Source organism: Crassostrea angulata, chromosome 5, assembly GCF_025612915.1.
Source record: "Crassostrea angulata isolate pt1a10 chromosome 5, ASM2561291v2, whole genome shotgun sequence".
Taxonomy (NCBI): domain Eukaryota; kingdom Metazoa; phylum Mollusca; class Bivalvia; order Ostreida; family Ostreidae; genus Magallana; species Magallana angulata.
Genome location: NC_069115.1, coordinates 30,780,768 through 30,803,488, shown reverse-complemented (window position 1 = coordinate 30,803,488; position 22,721 = coordinate 30,780,768). Strand labels below are relative to the sequence as shown.

Here is a 22,721-nt window from a genome sequence, read left to right as displayed (position 1 = left end):
AACAAGATTGTTAGAATGTTCAATCAAATGTTATCTTAAAATACTGGTCATGTATCAATTATTACCAGGTAACGTCTTATTAACTTAATGTTTACTAATAAATTAGTATAAAAAAACTTTGTTTGATCATAAATACTCAAATATATACATATATAAATATATATATATATATATATATATATATATATATATATATATATATATATATATATATATATATATATATAATTAAATATATATATACATGTATAAATATATGAAGTACACTCATACTGCCCAGCAATAAATAAAGCATAAAAGGGGAAATTTTAAACGTTACCTTAAGACACACGTCACTCTAGCTTTCCATATCGCCCCTCAATATAGTTTTACCGAACGCTGAATTGATGCGTAGTATTCTAATATTAATCTTTCAATATTTTTGGTGTAATACATTGACGAGTACATTGATAATAATTTTCAACTGGTTTCGAATAAGTGGTAAAAATTGATGATTATAAATCCGACGTCAAATCAGATAAATAATGTACAGCAAAACAAGGTAAACTATTAATAATTGGACGGCTTAAAGAGGAGTTCTAGGTATAGCGGCAATGTGAGAAAAAGAACAATACTTGCTAATGTAAATACTGGTTATTGATCATAAAATTCTTAAAGATCTGCTCGATTAACGAGAGTAACGTTAAATTCATTTCCTGCATACGGAAAATCATGAATGAGGCTTTGTCTGTCTAAAGCTTGTTCTTCTGAAACCACGTTGGGTCCAGGTATTATATCTGGACCATGCAAATCACTAGTATTACCATTTACGTTCAAATTGTTAAAAACTGGCGACAATTAAGTACGCAGAATCTGCATTTTACCGTTTGCTTGATACAGGATATGGTGTACTTTGAATCCCCACTGTGTCAAGATGCAGCGATAGATACGGAACCTTCCACACACTCGTTTTTATTTCAATTGAATTTGGTTTCTTTCGGAAAAATATGAGATGAATAAAAGCAACAACAAAAAAATGAAAGACAAAACGAAAACTCCAAAAAATCCTATAAAAACTGTTATTTAGCAGATTTACCAGGTGTTATCAGGGAAATAATTCACTGTAGTATCACTCCGTTTATGGGTACATACAGAGTCTTCTGTAGCCACTGGATATGAGAACGTTTTCTTTAAAAACGTTAACCAAACTGTAGTTGTAGATTTGGGTAAGAATTTTGCTGTATTGAATATGTTGAATCTGTTAGAAATTGTTGAATTTTTTTTTTGATCAACGCTATTTTCAAAATAGAACCACAAATACAGTGCCCTTTAAAATCACTATTCTAGTTCGCTACATACTTGAAATTTGATAGCAATTGAAAGTTGCCGTTTTCGTGAGACATCCATGTGAAAGGTAGCATTTAGGTTGGATACATTGGTAGTATTATTGACAGTCTTCTCCATAGTTTGGAAAAATGCTTTTCATGGAGCAATCGCTGCCAAAGTAGCCATTGGAGCACTCTAAAGGAAAATACTAATAGCTTACTTAGTCCATCATTTTATTAACGCTTTTACGTGAAACCAATATGTGTGCTGATAGAATGGTGATGTAAGATGAACTAAGGTAGTTATACGTGCATCTTTCTTATTTGAAAGCTACAAGTATAATGCTCACTACGTTAATTATCCATGATGATTCAATGAAAAAAACCAACACAGCACTCATCTTTTCCATCAATCCTAAAACGATATGATTATTCTGATGATATCTTCAGATACATTCAAAGTTTAATCGAAAAAGTGTGCTTTAGCACTTACCCTAAACATATACGGTTTTCAATATACTGAAATAAATTAAAGGAAACAAACAACGTTAACGTTGCAAACTGTAGCACCATCGATCCACGTAGAATACATGTGCAAGGAAACAATAATATTTTTAAAAATGTGTAATCAATGAAAACTCACAACACCAAATCTTTTTCTGTATTGAAATTCGAAATATGAATTCTAAAAGCTATAAAATTCCTTAATGTTTTTACTGAAATTAAATCATTATGCCTACTAAAATGTCACTGGGTTTTATGCGTAGGACACGTTTATTTGGAGTACAAAGAAATTAGCTAAGAAACGAAAATCAAACGAAACCCGAAGGAATATGTTTTTTTTTAAGAAAAATAATTGTAAATGCTTCTTAAGGTGTCTATGTTGTCATATTTCAAAAGTTGACATTGAGAATAGGTTTTGGTAATTTTGTATTCACAACAAGGTGATCCGCCTGAAAACTGACTTGAAGTTCGTGATTATGTTTAACGTGTCATGTTGTGATTCTAGTACCGTTGCCTGTTACCTGTGTTGTAATATTTATACTGTTACGTGGTACGTGTTAATGAATATTAAGTTTATAATTCTATGATAACATGTAAATAATATTTAATTTTGCGATTAAACGCATTAATTTTGCGATTAAATGCAATGAGTTTTGCGTTAAATCGCAATTAATTCCTTTGCTTATATACATTTTTTTTCTCTTTTAATTAATATTTATTCATTGTATTTTCATAAACACTTTTAAGATATATGCAGGTTTTACAATGATTTTTTTCCCCTTTCACCACCCATTCATACATGCACACACATTCACATTAGTAAAGTAATATGCTTTAAAATTTACACAGGTTAATGGAATAACTTAATAAATTACTGCTCTTGATACTAAAAAAAAAGTATATATATAGAATGTAGCACTACAAGTTTTGTTCAAAAATAGTTTTCCAGAGCGACCACTGGTTATCAAAAATCAACAATTTTGAGTTGTGTATTGCTACTCACCTTTCAATGTAGTATTTCATTGTTAAATGACTAAGAAGGCCACACATATTTGGAATTCTACTTTGCAACAAGCATGAAAAAATATGCTGTTTGCAACATAATATAATAAAATTTATTTCCTTGTTATTTACATTTAATTGTTCTTGTTTATACAATTATAATTCACTTTTGTACATTTCTCACTTAGTAAAATATTTTCAAAATAAAAAGGTAAATATGGACCACATCTACTTTCAACAATATTTTTGTTCAATGACATACATTTCAAAAAACTGGAAATAGCAGTAATAATACTATTGTATTGCATTATACACATTCTTGAGATATTGAACTTTTGCTGAAACATGTTTTTTAAACCGTGATCCTTCTTTTCTTTTCTTTTATACATTTAGTATATGTACCAAGTCCTTAATTTGATGACAACACTTTACACATCATAGGCAATAATTTTTGTGTTATATTATTTAATCGGAAAAACATTGCGTTTATACTAAAAGCTATTATTGCGTTTAAACGCAATATATTTTTTGTGTTTAAACGCAACAATTTCGCGATTAAACACAAAATATTTGCGATTAAACACATGAATTTTACGATTAAATGCAATGAGTTTTGCGATAAATCGCAATTAATTCCTTTGCTTATATACATTTAGTATATGTCCCAAGTCCTTGATTTGATGACAACACTTGACACATCACAACAACTGTTATCAATATCTGGTTTTATTTGGATGAACTGATAATGAAATAGTAAGTTGTCATAACTTGAAAGCATCAGGTACTTCTAAGCAAACGTAGCTTGAAAAGAAGGACCACGCTTTAAATAAATACAAGAGAAAAAATAAGTCTTTGCTTATATTTGTTTCAAATTTCTTACTGCGTGCAAAATGGCTATTAATGGATGCACCAGTTATGTTTGCTACCCATATACTGGATATCTAATCTGTGAGAAACAGTTCAATTGAAAAAAAAAGACTTCTTTGCAAAGAGCTTTACGTCAAGGGGCCTTATTAGATTTTAAACAAAAGCATGAAACGTGCTTCAATATTGGTGTTTTCGTTTATATACGTTCAATATATTAATATTATTCGTATGAATTTGAAGAAATATTTAGAATAAATTGCAGTAGACTAAGGACTTTTTTAGTCTTTCTTTTAACAAGGTTTTGCAATTTGGTACTTTGTCAATTTCATTCATTTGTTTGAAAGCGATTGGATATTTCACAATTTTAATTTTGAAAACTATTTAAGAAATTGCACAATAAGAAAATCTTAAATTGTGTTAATATATGACGTTCTCTCGTCAACATTGAACTTGCAAAGTCTTTAATGCCATCTAAATACTATATTGCTTTATCCTTGATGTATTGTTATTTTTTTAAAAGAATTCAACTTAAGTATGCAAGTAATACTGCACTACACATACTTGTAAAGAAATTCAAGTTCCACTTAAATTTGGGCTTTTCTGGCCTAATAGTATTTGAGAATAAGATTTTAAAGATTTTCTTTATATATTCCTTTGTTAAATAATTATTCTCCTATTGTGGCCCTTGGATCTACACTACCTAAGGATGCGTCCACGCCAATTTGAGCTTTCTTGGTCTAATATTTTTTGAGTAGAGGAGTTTTAAAGATTTTCTCTATATATGCCTATGTTAAACTTGATTCCCACATTGTGGCACGCCCTACACCCAGGGACTATGATTTGAACCAACTTGAATCTACACTACCTGATGATGTTTCCACTCTTATTTGAGCTTTTCTTGCCTTATAGTTTTTGAGAGGAAGATTTTTAAAGATTTTCTCAATACATTCTAATGTAAAAATCCATTCCCTCATTGTGGCCCCGCCCTTCGCCCAGGGATTATGATTTTAACAAACCTAAATATACACTACCTTTGGATGCTTCCACTCTAATCTGAGCTTTTCTGGCTTAATAGTTTTTGAGTAGAAGATTTTTAAAGATTTTCTCAATATATTCCTATGAAAAACTCGATCCCTCCGCTGTGGCTACACTCTTTCTCCGGGGACCATGATTTGAACCAACTTGAATCACACTACCTGAGGATGCTTCCATACAAGTCACATCTTTTATGGCCTAATAGTTTTTGAAAAGAAGATTTTGAAAAATACCAACAAATTTTTTAATAATTTTAAATCATCTCCCTTTCAAAGAGGGCGTGACCTTTATTTGAACAAACTTGAATCCTGTGTGCCAAGTGTGGTTGAAATCTGCGTAGTGGTTCTGGAGAAGAATATGAACAATATGAAAATGTAAAAAAGTTTACAACAACAACAACACCAACGACGACGGACGAACTTTGGATAGAAAAGGGCACTTGAGCTTTCAGCTGAGCTGAAAAGTATGACTTCACAGAACACTGTATCTACTTTAAATATTTTTAAATTATGTTTTAGTTTCCTGATTTCGGTTCTTTTTAGTAATTAATTAATAAAAATAATTAAAAAAAAACCTTTCAAACCGATTACGATTAACAGGAAAACAAAGCGCTTTAGATATACAATGTAATATTCGTATTAAATATCATTTCCTTCCATTCTTTGCAGATCAATGGGGATGATATTTGTATTGTGTATTGTTTCGTTTGACTTATTTCGACTTATTGAAAATCGCAAATGTCCTGGGTAAGTGCTTTCTAACGTGTATTCAATAAGTGTTTTGATATATTTATTTTTACTTGTTTAATCTTACCATATTAATAACGTCGTTGTAGGATTGGTGGATTTGACTGTTGCTATGGGTTTGTACTAAATAAATCAACTGGCGAGTGTGAAAGTAAGGATTTATAATTTGTTTAATAGTCTTTTCTATCTTAAAATACCATTTAAAAGTGAAAAAAAATGTGTTTCAATTTAAAACATACACCTATTGATGTTTGTCATGCTAGAAATTTAAATATATTTACATCTAGAGTGTTCAATTGGCTATCATGGCAAGGATTGCACCCAGAAATGCATTTACCCTTTCTATGGAGAGGACTGCCAATCTATTTGTGCTTGTTTCGCGAATGAATGTCACTTTTCTCGTGGTTGTTTTTGGCACACGGAAACTGATATGGATCATCAACGCCTAAATATGTCTTGTATGCGATACTTTTTTATTACATATTAAATTTCATCTAATTATACCTATTTACGTATTAAACTTCAATATTTTTATAACAAAGATTGAATGTTTTGCATTTCAACGACATTCAACTTTTTTTCACAGATTCAACAAGGACAGTTTTAGCAAATTATACGCCCATTTTAGAAATTACAATATCAAACATAACATTATCGTATCGATCCGTAACTGATAAACAATTCACCGAAATAAACAATCTCGGTGATGCTACAGTGACCAACGTAGCTATAGATAAAAATGTGCTTGGAAATAATGCTAATGTTCTGATCAGCTTTTTTGGAATTTTTGTTTTATTTTTTTCTGTATTTGTTATAACATATGTATATTTCAGGTGTTTCCGAAATAAAATAAATGCTAGCAGGACAAAGGAAAATGAGTGGCAGATACAATATCAATCGCTGAATCTTGAAGCATCAGAACAAGAGAGAGGAGAACAACCAGTAGAACGACTACAGACAGATTCCGCATACATTTTCCCAGTGTTTAGTCTAAATGATAATAGTGAAACTCAGGAAAATGACATAGGACTTGAGAATGACGAAGCGTTACAAGAAACCAGGACACGCGGACATACGCTCATTTATGGCACTACAAATACAGACAATGAACCTAAAAACATTTTGGAAATTCAAACAAATCATGTTTACACCGAAATTACATGTTAAACATTGCTGTGAATGCTGAATGTTTAGATGTAGCAACAGTTTGAATAGCGCTTAATATTTAGGCAAATTATATATATATATATATATATATATATATATATATATATATATATATATATATATATATATATATATATATCTCTATATATATCTATATATATCTATATATATATATCTATATATATCTATATATATATCTATATATATATATATATATATATATATATATATATATATATATATATCTATCTATCTATCTATCTATCTATCTATCTATCTATCTATCTATCTATCTATCTATCTATCTATATACACTTGCAAATGTTTCCCTTATATAATACATATATTCCCTTATATAGCGCATTCTGCTGTTATTACTGCATAACATCATTATGGGACAAGAGGCCAAAGTAGGGCATGAATAATGTAGGTAACTACATTTTCTAAGTGGTCAAACTAACCGACTTGTGCTGAAACAGACCTATTAAATATCTCAATGAAAACATAATTTAGGCATAAAAAAACGTATTCTGTATTTACTTACTTAGTATACGAAGTTTTATATATTCATTCGTTTTCTTAAATGATAAAACATTAATTGCAGGGGATATATGGTTCATTTAGGCCTAAGATAGGCCTCTAAACAGAATAATGTTTATGGATCGATATCATACACGAGGCGTTCTTGAAAATTGCAATCGCAATCTGTCAAAGGAGTTTATTCAGTTAAAATTCATTTCTGACTTTATTATTAGCCTCCATCAAAAACGCAATATCACAGACCTTTAGTGTTTAGTTCATTCACGGATAACGTTCAAATTTAACTCCTTGTGCTTCTCTGTCCGTTTTCTTCGAAGTTAAAATTGCTTTCCTCTATAATGTTGGAGGAAAAATATTATGCTCTTGAATCTGATTCTGCGATAGACTTTCCCCTGAAAAAGCCTAAGTAGACTTTCAATCACATTGTTTTCAAATTTCCAACCGCTCTGCGACTTCAACAGAAGTGGTACTATTCCGCCAAGCTTTAATCGTTTTTTTTTTCAATTGTACAAGTGAATTTTCTTATCTGTTTCCATTTATTATAATAAAAAGAGTGTTGTCTCGTCAAAAGTAAAGTCTGATTCATTTATCATGATAATCAAATACTTGCAACATTATGGTACCTTTTTTGTTACGTCATCTTACTTAAAGCGGCTTTATAGGTCATCACAAGAAAGAGAATATGGAGCATTGTTATAAGGTATAATGTTTCATTTGTTGATGTATATCGGGATATAAATACGGGTTGGTACGTGATCAAATCGTCCATGAAGACCTTCGGGCTTAATGGGATATGATGATGTGACCAAACCGTATTTCAAATATATATATATATATATATATATATATATATATATATATATATATATATATATATATATATATATATAAGAAGCACTAGCAAACCAACAACACTCGTTATCTAAAGTGTCGGATCAAAAGATACAAGGTTATAAGATGAGATATAAAAAAGCACTAAAGATAACCAACGACACGAACAATAAAGTAAAATATTGTCAAATTTTCGGGACAACCCGTCCCTTCTTCAGGACAACAAAATAAAAACTACATAAGAAAGAAGAATAACATCTACAAAACTAGCACTAAACTAAACTAAATAATATATAAAAACTAGATAATATTTAAACACCGGATCAAAACGTGGCAGCTACATCTTTATATTTAAGAATTCGAGCCCGAGAAAGAAAAATCCCCTCCGACGCAGCGGACGGTCTGTGAAGAAGTGCTGAAAGATAACGCGAACGAATTAACTTGCTAATTGGGGGTTACTGTTAATTAAGTTGTACTAGTAAGATAATTCGTAGTGAAAGTTTGTAGGGAAGATTGGCCCTGTAAAAGACCACATAAATAATCATGAATGTAAAAACTAATGGAAGTGAAATAAAGCAAAAGAACAAAACCGATTAAGGAAATAGCTAATAATTTGAATAAATAACATGATTAATAGTTTGTACATGGACCGAAAAAGATGAAGATGGTGATATTGCTACGAAAACAAATCAGTACTTAGTTGATGTTCATTTTGGTGAAGTCACTTAATTTGTTAATGCCGTCAGGGCGGAATGACTTCAGTCTATGCATCCAAAATTTTTCTTTGTTTTTTCTCTCCGCATCTGTCCAGTTAGGGTTGTGATCAATGACCAACACCATCATGTCCTCCCATTTGTGATCATCTAAATTAAAATGTTCCCCGACGGGTTCTTTAATTTTCTTAGTTTTGATGGTGGAACGATGATTATTGATGCGCCTGCGGAGGTCTCCTGTTTCCCCTACGTATTGTTTCTGACAAAATTTACAATTGATGAGATATACACAATTGTCCGTACGACAAGAAGTATTTGCGAAAATTTTGTAAGTACGGCCAGTAATGGGGCTAGAGAAGTCGTCTGCATCAGAGCTGTGTTTGCACAACAGACATCTGGTGTCAGAACAAGTTCTAAAGCCACCATTAGGCAGAGGGTTCTTTAGTTTGGTTCTTACCACCATGTCCTTAAGGTTTCTAGGACGCTTGAAAGCTGCCATTGGGGGGTTTTTGAAAACCTCAACCATTTTATCATTGCTGTAAAGGATTGGTAGGTTCTTCTTTAAGACTGCATTTAGGCCCCTAAGGACAGGGTGGTAAGTAGTGACAAATGGGACCTTGTTTACTTCGTTTTTGGGTTTATATTTCAGAAGGGATAAACGATCCTCTTTAGCTAAATCATCAATTGCATTCTGTACAGAGTGCGAGCTGAAGCCCCTGGCACATAAGTGGGATTTTAGGTGTTGACTTTGCTCAGAGTATAGTTCTTGAGTTGAACAAATACGTCTGACTCTGGTGGCTAGGCCTTTTGGTATGCCTCTAAACGTATGAGGTGGGTGGCAGCTAGACGTCATTAAATAGAGGTGGGAATCTGTAGGTTTAGTATGAAGATTGAAATCGAGTTTACCATCGACTAAAGTTGAAGTAGTGTCAAGAAACGTGTTGTTGAATGAGGAAATTTCAGTCGTAAATTTGATAGAATGATGGAAAGAATTGACAAAGGTAATAAAATCATCGAGGTTGTTTTTGTTGTCAACCCACTTCATTTCTTTCTCGGGCTCGAATTCTTAAATATAAAGATGTAGCTGCCACGTTTTGATCCGGTGTTTAAATATTATCTAGTTTTTATATATTATTTAGTTTAGTTTAGTGCTAGTTTTGTAGATGTTATTCTTCTTTCTTATGTAGTTTTTATTTTGTTGTCCTGAAGAAGGGACGGGTTGTCCCGAAAATTTGACAATATTTTACTTTATTGTTCGTGTCGTTGGTTATCTTTAGTGCTTTTTTATATATATATATATATATATATATATATATATATATATATATATATATATATATATATATATATATATATATATATTGTTTAAGTTGTTTAAATCATGATCTTCGGGTATAGGTTTGTATCAACCTCTAATGATAAAACACTGCTTAATGATACAAATAACATTTAGCGTTGCAATTGCAACCCTTAATGTTATTAATTTTTGCATTAACAGTTTACAACATCAACCACTAATGATTAATCGCCGCCTAGTGTTACAATTTTATCATTGAGTGTCGCGAATGCAAAGCAGACCTAACGCTTTATAAAACATGCAAAAAGCTACAAGGTCAACCCCTAACGATACAAACATTTTGAGTACTAATTCTTTTTGGTACACGCATCGCTTTTTATAAGTTCTCTTACATTTTTTTTCCTTAAATACTAGAATTCCTTCCAATAAAGATAGAAAACTTAAACGTGTTTACTTCTGGTCCCTAATAACCCCAATTACATGTAGGTTACATAAGAAAAAATCATTATTTTGCTAGAATATAAACGTATTATACCAAAATTAACTTTGTTAACCTTTCAAAAATAGCTCTCAGTAAACGGCTATAGTTAAAAGAATTTAGAGCCCTTTTGTTCCTTAATTTAAGGGGCCAGTCCCTTTTTCTTGATATCAAATGAAAAGTCATCTAATTCTAAACACATTTTGTTAAAAAGTGTTAAGAAATATGTTACTGTTCTGGAGATATATGAGAAAGAAGGTTTCAGGAGCCGATCACTTATCACCTTAAAGGGGCCGTTAAACGACATTTGGAAGGTTGCATATTGTTCAGAGCATCATATTGAACAACTTATCTTCTTTCCTGAAAAGAGATAAACAAAGAAAAGCACGAAAATTAACTCGCTTTTCATATCTCAATTTTCTCAAGCCCTACCGAGCTTTGGCGCTTTTAGTGCTAAACGTATAAAACAACAACCATGCAAAACTTCAATCTTTTCTCTACCAACCGTAGAAATTTGAGCACAATATCTTTTTTAGTTTAAGAGAACGTCCGCAGACAATATCTCAAAAACGGATATGACGCCATCAATGCAAAAAATTTGCTATCAAGTTCACACCAAAATATATCAATCTGAAAATTTGATGGAGATCGGCCGAGTCGTTTCCGAGAAATCGAGTGCACAAAAAAGGAAGAAAAAAAATGTACTTAAATACAACTATTTCAGAATTTCGAAGTGAATGGACACTTTAAACTTAACGATCAATAGTGACAATTAAACTCACTTCAAAATAATTCGAAAGAATTACTGCACATGTAGTACTTCAGACAGTCAATCCTACACCTCCATATAACATATATAATTATTTTTAACAGAACTGTATCAATTAGATAGTACGAAATTTAACTATAAACTACTTTAAGATAAATGGATTCAAATCTTAAATGACTTCGCTTCCCATTGCTGTACACAGTTCACTTTGTTTTCCATAAGGCACTGGAGGACTCCTAACGAACAAGTAGCAATTTTTCCCATTTAGTTCTACTATAGAAACTATAGTCTATGACTATTTGTTTTCAAATAGACAAATCAGTACGGATATTCGGTAACAGAATAACCCCTGGACATAATAATAACTTCAGAAACATGTAAATTCATTTGATGTTTTGACACAGACAACATAACACGTTTCCCTTAAACTACTGAATCTTGACCACACACACACACACACACACATACGTGTATCAACCCTTTTTTGGGGACCTTGTCAAAATATCTCAAATTGGGGACCAAGAGATTTCACAGCATAGTTGACATTGTTCAACTCATTGTATTCTGTTTGTATCCTCATTTGAGTAGATAAAGTGAATCGTTGTGTTTAAACGAAATATCAATGGATTTTGAAAACGGGGACCCGGAAGTGCCAATCTGAGGACTTGAGTGTAAAGTATGGGGACCCTGCTCCTTATAATCAAACAAAACTGAGGACCTTATCTAGATTAGACTAAATTCTTAAAAAAAAAAAATAATGGAAACGTTCATTGCAGAAAAAACTTACACTACCAACGTTAGCGCTTTGTGTATTTTTTCTGCAATGGCGCCATCTTAATATCCCACGTGGATCCCCATTTTCTGAGGATTCATACAATAATATATGATAAATTAATATTAAATGGCAGGTTACTATCATTTCAACATTCAACCAAATGAGATTTAAAACGTTTGAAAAATGTTATGTGATTAAAATCTTAAATCGCGAGGAATACTTGTACCGATAACATAAAAAACTGAAATCCTAATCCTCACATAACTACGTGTATAGATTGGGACCTAAGGCAAGATAAATTTTATTTATTTATTTTTTAAATATATTTAACTGAGGGCCAATAACACACACAGTACACCTTTTGATATTGACATATGAATCCAATTTAAATTAAACTGAGGACAAAACACACACGGTACAACTTTGGGGAATTACACATGAATAAAGTATACACTAAACTGAGGACCTAATACACACGGTACAACTTTGGGGAATTACACATGAATAAAGTATACACTAAACTGAGGACCTAATACACACGGTACAACTTTGGGGACTTACACATGAATAAAGTATACACTAAACTGAGGACCTGATACACACAGTACAACTTTGGGGACTTACACATGAATAAAGTATACACTAAACTGATGAGGACCTAATACACACAGTACAACTCTGGGGACTTACACATGAATAAAGTAAACACTAAACTGAGGACCTAATACACACGGTACAACTTTGGGGAATTACACATGAATAAAGTATACACTAAACTGAGGACCTAATACACACGGTACAACTTTGGGGACTTACACATGAATATAATATACACTAAACTGAGGACCTAATACACACGGTACACCTTTGGGGACTTGCACATGAATAGAGTAAACACTAAACTGAGGACCCAATAAACACGGTACACGTTTGGGGACTTACACATGAATATAGAATACACAAAGTAAACATTGCAGACTTTAATAGATATTAAGCTTTATATTGAAATTATGAAATATAGACGATTAAAGTCACAATTTACTGAACTTTCAAACGTTTCCAGGGCAATTTTGCATTTTTTTTTTTCGCCGATCCTACATTCACCACTAGAAGCAGTGTGCATTTAGAGAACATTAACATGGCAAATTATGCTGTAAAACCTTCCGAGATATCTAATTCTGGTCCTAATACTGAATTTAAAAAAATCATACATGTACAATTGTAATTTCTTTTCCACTTGGATCCACGGATTGTCAACATCCCCACTTATTCATTATGCTTACAAATCTGCCTGATAAGAAACTACAGTATTGCGCGAAACTTAAATGGCAATAAAATTATAATTTATAAACTTTTGCTCAGAGTATGTGCTAAAGGCTATTCAAGGTATTAGCTGAAAGTTGGATTATTCTTCTTCCGTAGTTATTATAACAAAAATAAGTATTTTAATGTCATTCAAATCAAAATTTGAATTGTACGCAGAATGATCACAATACCACGTTTTTGCAGCACAATAAATTTCTGAACATTACAGCTCATGTGAGCCTCGTATTAACATATTTATATTTTGATGTAATGAATAAATTTCTTACTGCTCTACAACAAATTAACACTAATATAAGTAATCAAAATTTATTGGCAAATATTTTCATACAATTGATAAAATTGCAATTAAAGTTGCAATTATAATTATCATTTATCATACACTTTCAATTCATTCATGTCATTTTAAAACTCCACTTAAACATAGCATTTAAAAGAAGTTTAAATTTTGAAAAAACATCTCCATCCAAATTAATTAACAAATTCTATGTAAAACAATATACTATTTGATCATACACAAATCATTGCAGATAAAATTGTAGAACTTAACAGTAAAATAACATTCTCTATTGATTACAATACTCAAAATCAGCCAATTTTTTATTTCCAAATCTCCAAATCATCCCAAGCAATCAAATACCTCGTATGTATAGTGCATGTGCATACTAGCTGTAAACGATGCATCATTCATATCAATGTCAACTCTCAACATCCACAATGAAGTAATTCATTTCAACAGTATGAAATATGTCAATACATGTATCTACTTCTCCAACATTTCATCAGTGCAATTTGTGAATTTACAAATTCAAATTATTCAGAGTTTACTAATGCTGTCAGTTCACTCCAAAACCGAAATTGTAAAACACTATATATACATGTACATACAACATATTCTCTACATTTTGATTAAAATAACCAATTCTTATATCTATCATTAAAACATTTCAACAAATCTACAATTCTTGTGAATACAGTACACATTCTGTTGTTCATACAACTATCATCAATGCACATCAACAGTACAATTAATTTTTATATAGCAAATCTAGCTCATTAATATAATTTGCAGTATGCAAAGTTACTAAATATTTTCTTAATTTCTAGTACATTATATATTTGTCAAAATCTATTTCCAAACATCAAATCAAATCAATTACCAGTTATGTATAATTCATACAAATACTAACTGTAACCATAGTCATTCATACAACCAACAATGAAGGTAGATATACCGGTACACAATTTGCTCATTAATACTTCATGTCCAGTCACTGTAATATTTATTTCAATCCCTCTGTATTTCAATGACAATGCTAAAATTAATCAAGGTCTATACCCAAAATATCTGAAAAAAAAATAATTTTGTCATTTCAAGTTAATGTCAATTAAAAACACAAAACCATATTAGTTTTACAGTTGTATTAATCAATTCCAGCTAAAGTTATCATGGCCCATATTCCTTAGTTATTTTACAAAGGTGAATGCTCATCACAGCAACAAACATGACAACAGTATGTATTGGTAAAGCTATACATGGAGTATTTTCTACAAATTTGCTAATTCTCACACTTCTGTGCTTTATGAAATATATGAAAATTGATGTCCACAAGCTATAATGAACTTGTAATTACTTCATTATCAAAGTAAATAAAGACAAAATATCAGCATTTTCTTTGTTTTTTTATAAGGTTGTACACTTGATCTTTCACATTTCTCCATGTTCTTTTGGAAAGGATTTTATCCTTTTTTAAAACATTCTCGATATCGTTCTTGCCAGGAACTTTGGACATTGCAATAAAATGGGAAAAATGCTTGTTGACTGAATTCATTTCAGATGGATTCCATGGTTTTTTCTGTGTTTTGTGACGTTTGCCTGCAGAATTTTCATCGGTAGATCTGCCATCAGAGGGTGCTTTCCTTTTCTCTGAAATTACGAGTTTTAGAATATAAATTGGTTGATAATATGGTTGGAATGTGAAAAATGCAAATAACTAAGAAGTAGTACAGTACCGCAACATTTTTTTTCACAAGATAAATAATAGAATTTACGCATTATAGGACAGGCTTTATGCATGATAGAACAGGATACATGCATGATACAATAGGATTTATACACCATAGGAAAGAATATTGTTAATTTGATGGAATGTTTGATAAAGATTTGCATTATTTGTTCGAATATTATTGTTAACGGAGCGATGAACGATTTATAACTTTAAAATAAAATAGCTTGCTTACGAAAAGGCAGGGTACAGCTTACACGATAGGATAAATGGAGAAACTGATAAAATTTAACGATAAACCTGATAGGATTACTGTACGTTAGGATAAGACTAATGCAAGATAGAACAGTTTACATGCGCGATACAATAGTATTCATACATTGATAAAGGATTGTAAAAAAAAAAATAAAACTTTGCAGGTACCATATTCTCATATCTCATTCTGGCTAAATCATTTTGAGAGAAGTAAAAAGGAATTTGTCATCTGCATCTATCATACATGTATATGTAATATGAAAGATACTAAGTATATTAAAAACTAAATAAATAAACTATGTGGTCTTGACATGTACTTGATTTTTTACTGAAAATTCTTCACATTATGAGCAAACAGAAAATATGGTAATGCCCGTGATGAAGTTTATCAACTATATTCATGAGGCGTATTTAAGCTTTGTTTTTGTCTTGTTTTAATAAAACAAATTAACTAAAAAAATTGTTTGTTGTTTGTAAATCAGAATTTGAAATCTTTCCACTCAATTAGAAACATATTTTCTAACAACTATATTCTTGGGAAAAATGTCAGTATGATAATTAAAATACATCTGATGGGAACTGTTTTGTTAGGGATGGGGGAGATGTAAGAAGTTTTAAGAAGTTAAAACTATGACCCTATGTGAACTGAAGCTTGACTGTTATGTACCCAACATCAAATCTTGAGAACTGCTTTTTTTCATGCATCTAGTTTAAAGTAGAATTACAATATACCAGAAAAGGAGAATATACTAAAAATAAATGTGTACTGAAATAAGGGTACAGACCTTGAGCGCTTTTATTATGAAGACTGTCTTTATCAGTCTGGTAATCCATTTCTCCATCACTCTCATCAGCACAGGACCCGTCAATTTCCTTTACCTCTTCTGGAAAAAAAAAATCCAAAAACGATAAGAGAAAGTTATGAACATTAATTCTTAATCATATGTACAAGAAATTAGAATTCTTACCTTCATTAACTAATAAGAGGCCTACAGGCCTTGACAGTCACCTGAGTACCATAGCATTTAGATTAACCTGGCTGAGGGTCTCATTTTTGCATTTTAAGCTTCATTTTGGAGTCTAAACCCTAATCCAAATTTTAATTTTGGTTAAAAGAAACTTGCAGACTTTAACGGTAAACTTTTATAACATTCAGTTTTGTTGATAATGCACACGTGCAGTTATTTCCTAAATTATGGCAGCAATATGTTACATGTACCCATGTGAATTAATTGACCTAAAAAAAAGTCATTCACTATACGGCCAAATTTACCCCCCCCCAAAAAAAAAGCCCCAACCCCTGCCCCACTGGCAAAGAATTTCACAATTTTACAGTACAACAGTCCACAATAAACATACTATACTTAACCACATCTAAATTCAAAAGTTATCAAAAGTCTATAGATCAAACTTGCACAGGAGGAATAAATAATCACCATTGAAATATAACAAATGAGTTCATTTTAATAATCTAATCACAACACTGAATCCTTGTTTAAAGAAAACAACTCACCCTGATTATTAAATGGCATCTCCGTGACATTTTTCCCCTCGTTAATTAGCATTAACATCTTGGAAATCTTTGTTTTTTGAATGATATCCAATGGTTGCCGATAAATTTCTCTGTGGATTCTTATGTCATAGCCAAGGAATTTGGCTAATTGGTCCTGACCGTTTTCACTAAGCTCATGGATTTGTGCCATTGTGGCAATGTGTTTTCTGAGGTTTGTATAGGTTATAATGTTTCCATAGCGCAATTCTATTTTCCCACATATTTCATTCAATACGTCACTTGCCCTTAGTGTTCGTGTGGAGGGTGATGGTCTAGCAAATAAATATTTTCCACAAACATTTGCATTACTTCTTTTCTGCATTAAGAGATCAATGCATTTAATCATCTCTGGAGTAAGTAATATTGCAACTTTTCTTTCCTGTTTGTCTTTGAGTTCAATTCGAGTCAAAGAACGACAAAGCTCAATTTCCACGTCTGACAAACTTGATTTAAGTTCGTCATCGTAGGGAACACTGTTTTGTGCTTCAATAGCTTGCTTGTAATTGTCTACAGTAATACGCTGCACATCGCCTCCACGCTTCCTGTTAAAAAGAGTTATGTGACATAGCGTCATCTTTGCCAGCTCAATGTAGAAAGCTGAATCATTCGACAATTTCATCAAAAGTTCTTTGATTTTTTCTTTTAGGTAGGAATTAAGCTTGTACACATCCTCGCTTAGAGGTAACATTTTTGGCGCATTATACTTTTTCTCACTCAAAGTTTGTCGTGCACGGGAAGAGATGAGATCGTTCCAATCAGACTCATACAGCTGAATGAAAGCTGAACCATTCTCTTGTTTTGTTATATCTGACTCAATAATTCCATCTGATCTATAAATCCTTGCACATCGTTGAAGACTATACCCTATTTTCAGTGCCAGTGAAGGAGTTGCATACATATGTGTATCTTCACTAAATCCTGCAAGGGACTTCACACACGACACAACATTGTTAAATTTCTCAGGACTAAAACAATCCTCAATCTTCTGGATACCCCATTCAGGTGTCTTTTTGGCTTCTCCAATTAGTCTGCCTAGTTCTCTCATTCTGCAGCTGATGTGGTTAGATGTATGTTCCTGGATGTCCTTATTTTCATACAGACGCTTCCCAAATTTCAGTATGAGTGGATCGCGATATATATACATATAAATGTCATCTTGAGACATGGATAATAAAACATCTTTGTAAAATCCTCCATTAATATGTTCTGGAATAGGTAGTAAAAAACGACCTTCTTTCATTCCTTGACTTTTTTTTCAGTCTGCTTACTAACACATGTCTTAAAATGATCACTCAATGATGTTTTGGAGTACAAACCCTTGCAACCACTACATGGTATAAATTCACTACAGTACAGCTCACGAGTATCCCGACACCCACTGTGTAAAAAACACGGTGGAAAACGCTCTGTGTCGCACCGTGTACACGGTGTGACACCGTGTATGTGTATTGGAAAATTCAAGAAAAAGCACCGTGTCGCACCGTGGCCGCCTGTGTAACTCCGTGGCCACTGTGTTATTCCGTGGATATCGTTACCTGAGACGTTGATAGAAATAGCGTATGTTTAGAAATAAAGAAATTATGGCTAAACAAGGGTTGAAAAATATGTATCCTTTTCATATTTAAAAAAAAAAAGAATGTCGACTTAAGTTGCACGGACCCATAAAATTGCCGAGGCTGTCAACGTGAAAATAATTTTTTGTGATCTGAAAACTCGACGTAAATGGGTACCTTTGAATTTATTTGTTCTTAAATAAATTGAAATAAATTCACCAAAAATATTTAATAATCAATTAATATATAATCAAAATTCAAATCAATTTAATTCATCTTGTTTTTTTTCTAAACACACGTGATGTTGTAACTGACGATCCTATTAAAATGTCGGGAGCTTAAACGTATTATTTCTGTTATCTGTAAACATTTTCAGATTTATTAATTAATTTACAGCCTTACTTTAAACCAATTAAAAATGAAAAATGAAAACATTTCAGATCATGTTTTTCTAAAAACATGTGCTGTTGATGTGCTGTAGTAAATAACTACCCCATATTACCGGTGACTCGAATAATTTGGACTTCAGCTATTTATGTAGCAATAATTAAACAAAAAATCACTTTTATATTATAGATTATAGATAAATGCATGTACAAACTCTTGTTAAATTATATTCAAACATTGTACATGTATTAAAAAATATACCCGAATTTCATAAAATAACTTTCAACTTTATTTCCGTATAGCTCGTAATGGCCTCGTGATTTCACATGAAAAAATCACTCGTGCGATGTACGGAAGCTGATCAGATACACAGCATTGTCTTTCATCTTGGGTTCTATACACAACAGGTGTTATTGTCTATCTTGTTAGGTGTCATTGGAATTTACAACTAACTGTGTGTATATTTGGACGTCTGAACAGGTGTACTCGAGATGCCGTTATTCACACCTTTCCGCGAACACCTGTTTTGTAACTCATCACAACCCGTCGTGTGTATGGTCTGAATATATCTTACTTCTACTTTGTTAGTTCAATGGTTTTTCCTAATCTCTAACAAACAAAAAAATTGTCTGTAGATATGTACACAAACAACTACACGTAAGACTATCGGCGCGTGGATCCGGGGAACAATTTAGCAACTCTATAAATGCGGGAATTTCACAGTATTAACTTGCGATAAGAAATTATTTACCGGGTACACATACATGTATGTACAAAAAAAACCTGATTGATTAAAAAGATGAATGAGATAAATAAATACCGGTAACTTTTTGCAAGCATTTAGAATAAACGCAACTTTATTGATGTGAAATAGCGTCGAAATTTTAACGAAAAAATCTTATTACTTTGTGAACTTTACAAACTTTTTGTCATTGTGTTGAAACGTTATTAAAACCATGGATCTAAAATAAATGAATTAAATTCATACAAATAGAACTCTTATAATTCTTAAATGATTGCACAGAAGTACAGAGAGAGGGTGAGAGAGAGAGAGAGAGAGAGAGAGAGAGAGAGAGAGAGAGATTTATTTTACAACGTAATATTCCAACCCTCATGCATGCAGTATAAGAATGAAGAAACTTAACATTTTAAACACTGAATACTTCATTGTTTAACAATTTTCTATTTTGCGGACTTAAAAAAACAATAGAACGACATTTTTCCCATATCATGGAAGGAGCACGTGGGCTGATTTGATTGACAGGGATAGCACGTGGACCCTGACTGCATATATTCTATCGCAATTTTAGGGAAAAGGGTTCAATATAATGGAAACTATAAATCTAACTTATTACACTAAATTACAAGTAAAATGTACTTAAATTAAACTCATACTGGTATTCTCTCTCTCTCTCTCTCTCTCTCTCTCTCTCTCTCTCTCTCTTATATGACGATCATTAAACAATCAAACAGTATTTATTGCAATACTGAGTAGTTTCTTGGAACACAAATAATTTCTAAACTCAAGTTGCTATAAAGATGAAATAAAAAATTATCAAGTACCGATCCACAGATTCTTAGGGCTATGAATATGTACCGTGCGGTACTATATGGACAAGTACATCACACATATGTATAAAAGAAAAAAAAATTGAAAATATATTAGATATAAAGCTGTATAATTATATTATTTAGAGAAAGTACATTTGTTTTCAACAACCCGTTAGATTTGTTATTAAGTGAGAAAAGATCACAGTTATGGTTCTATGCACTATTAAAACTGCCAAACTACAGTAACTATGATTACTACTACGTTTAAAAACGGACTGAAACAAAAACTTATGGAACCGTTTATTTGAATTTTAAAAAGGAAAAGAAAGTGTTAATGTTTTAATTGATCAAACCTTTATGTGGGCGATATCGATTTTTAATATTAACAAAAATCAACCGTGTCAATCGCATACGTCTGAAAATTGCGTGCATAAAAATTTTATTTATTTCTATTTCTTTGTCTTTTTCTTTGATCTTACGTACATCAATAAATATCTTATTCTTTATAAGTTTTATTCCTAAATCCTCCTTTTTTCACAGGTAAATACCGCGTGTTACACCGTGTTACTGTCCGTGTTGCATCGCGGTGCACCGTGTCGCACCGTGTTTTTTCTCGTTCTGTGGCCGTAACAGAGAACAATAGATCAAAGGTACCGACACTTCCACGCTCAGCGTGGACTTTCAAACACGGTGGTCGGTGTTTTTGTCGGGATACTCGTGAGCTGTACTGTATGTGCTCTTGTCTCCTGCTCTCTATACTTCGGTATTAATGTTCCAGTTCCATTTCTCAAAACGTTGAAGTTGTGATCCCAGTCTCCTTCATTTCTTATTGTTTTCCAAATTTCTTTTCTTTCAGCACTGTTTTTGGGTAAGGAAAGAGCCTTAGCTACCATAACTTCATTTTTGTGCATTGTTTCCAAGTGTCTAGCCAGTTTTGGGTACAATCTTCCACAAAATTTGCATGCATGTTTTTTGTCCCATTTCTGCTTTCCTTTCTCTGTGTTGGTTTTCTGTACAGTGATAGTTTCCAAAGGGATAGATATTGGCACAACAAAACTTTTCTCAGAATCATTACTGTCACTGACATAATCGGGAGGATTGGATGAATCTTTCAAATGTAGCAAGGAACGAACTGCATTGTCATCTGTATCACTAGAACCCCTATCAAAAGGAATTGTATTAATTTAATCTGACAAATAGCAAAACTCATGTTTCTATAAAGTTCACTACTGATGTACTTAAATTTAGCAAATTCATAAAAATATAAGAAATACTAGACATGATCTCATTGCGAGCAACAAATAGGTTTTCTGTTTGATTATGAATTAATGACAGGGTTCAACTAATTTGTTGACATTATTTCATTTCTAAAATTTAATAAATCCACCTTAATTGGGCAAAATCATAACAAATACAATAATTTTACTAAAATCCAAAAATCTTAAGAAGGGCTTAACTAAAAGCCCGAATGATTTTATGCATTACTTAACAAAAACTGGAAATTAAAAGGTTTAATATAAAACAAATCATTTTACTAGGTGCAAATTAACAATTATTCTGAATCAGATTTGGTACAAGTTACTATATTAATTTTCTCAGACTAATTTTTGGCCCAACACTGCAGAATTAAGATTTCCAAAAAAGGTCATTTTTAAGAGGCAATATCTCTGCAATGTGTTGGAATCACTTCCAGTGACATTCAGAAGTGACGGACAACCTGCCCATAATCAAATTTGGTAAGTTTAAAACACATTTTGATGAAGAAAAAAAATCCAAATTTTTAATTTGAAATTTTTTAAAAACAGTTTTCCAAAAATGCCATTTTAGCAGACCAGAAGTGACGGATGATCAGGGTATTAAGTGACGGATGATCAGGGTATTAGCTGAAAATAAGGAATCTACAGCATATTCTTGTTTTTGTACATACCTAGTTTCAAAAGGGATAGATATTGGAACATCAATACTTTTCTCAGAATCATTACTGTCACTGACATAATCGGAAGGATTGGATGAATCTTTTAAATGTAGGAAGGAACAAACTGCATTGTCATCTGTATCACTAGAAC

General features: G+C 31.9%; 1 protein-coding gene and 1 pseudogene across 1 annotated transcript; both read right to left on the bottom strand.

The window, feature by feature from the left end:
* Positions 1–651: 651 nt before the first annotated feature.
* On the bottom strand, positions 652–9,235 carry LOC128185304 (uncharacterized; annotated as a pseudogene).
* A 4,660-nt stretch (positions 9,236–13,895) lies between these two features.
* LOC128184625 (uncharacterized) lies at positions 13,896–18,391 on the bottom strand. Its single transcript, XM_052854183.1, has 3 exons — positions 17,126–18,391; positions 16,398–16,496; positions 13,896–15,278 (listed from the first exon to the last, which is right to left on the bottom strand). The coding sequence occupies exons 1-3, from the start codon at positions 18,327–18,329 to the stop codon at positions 15,016–15,018; spliced, it is 1,566 nt and encodes a 521-aa protein (XP_052710143.1). The 5' UTR covers positions 18,330–18,391; the 3' UTR covers positions 13,896–15,015.
* Between the last annotated feature and the right edge of the window lie 4,330 nt (positions 18,392–22,721).

Bases quoted from the DNA above. Each gene is read 5' to 3' on its own strand.
- LOC128184625 (XM_052854183.1), bottom strand. From the start codon at position 18,329: ATGTCTCAAGATGACATTTATATGTATATATATCGCGATCCACTCATA. The intron at 16,497-17,125 runs GTGAGTTGTTTT...TTTTTTTTCCAG, and splicing joins GATGCCATTTAATAATCAGG to AAGAGGTAAAGGAAATTGAC. The intron at 15,279-16,397 runs GTCTGTACCCTT...TCGTAATTTCAG, and splicing joins TCATAATAAAAGCGCTCAAG to AGAAAAGGAAAGCACCCTCT.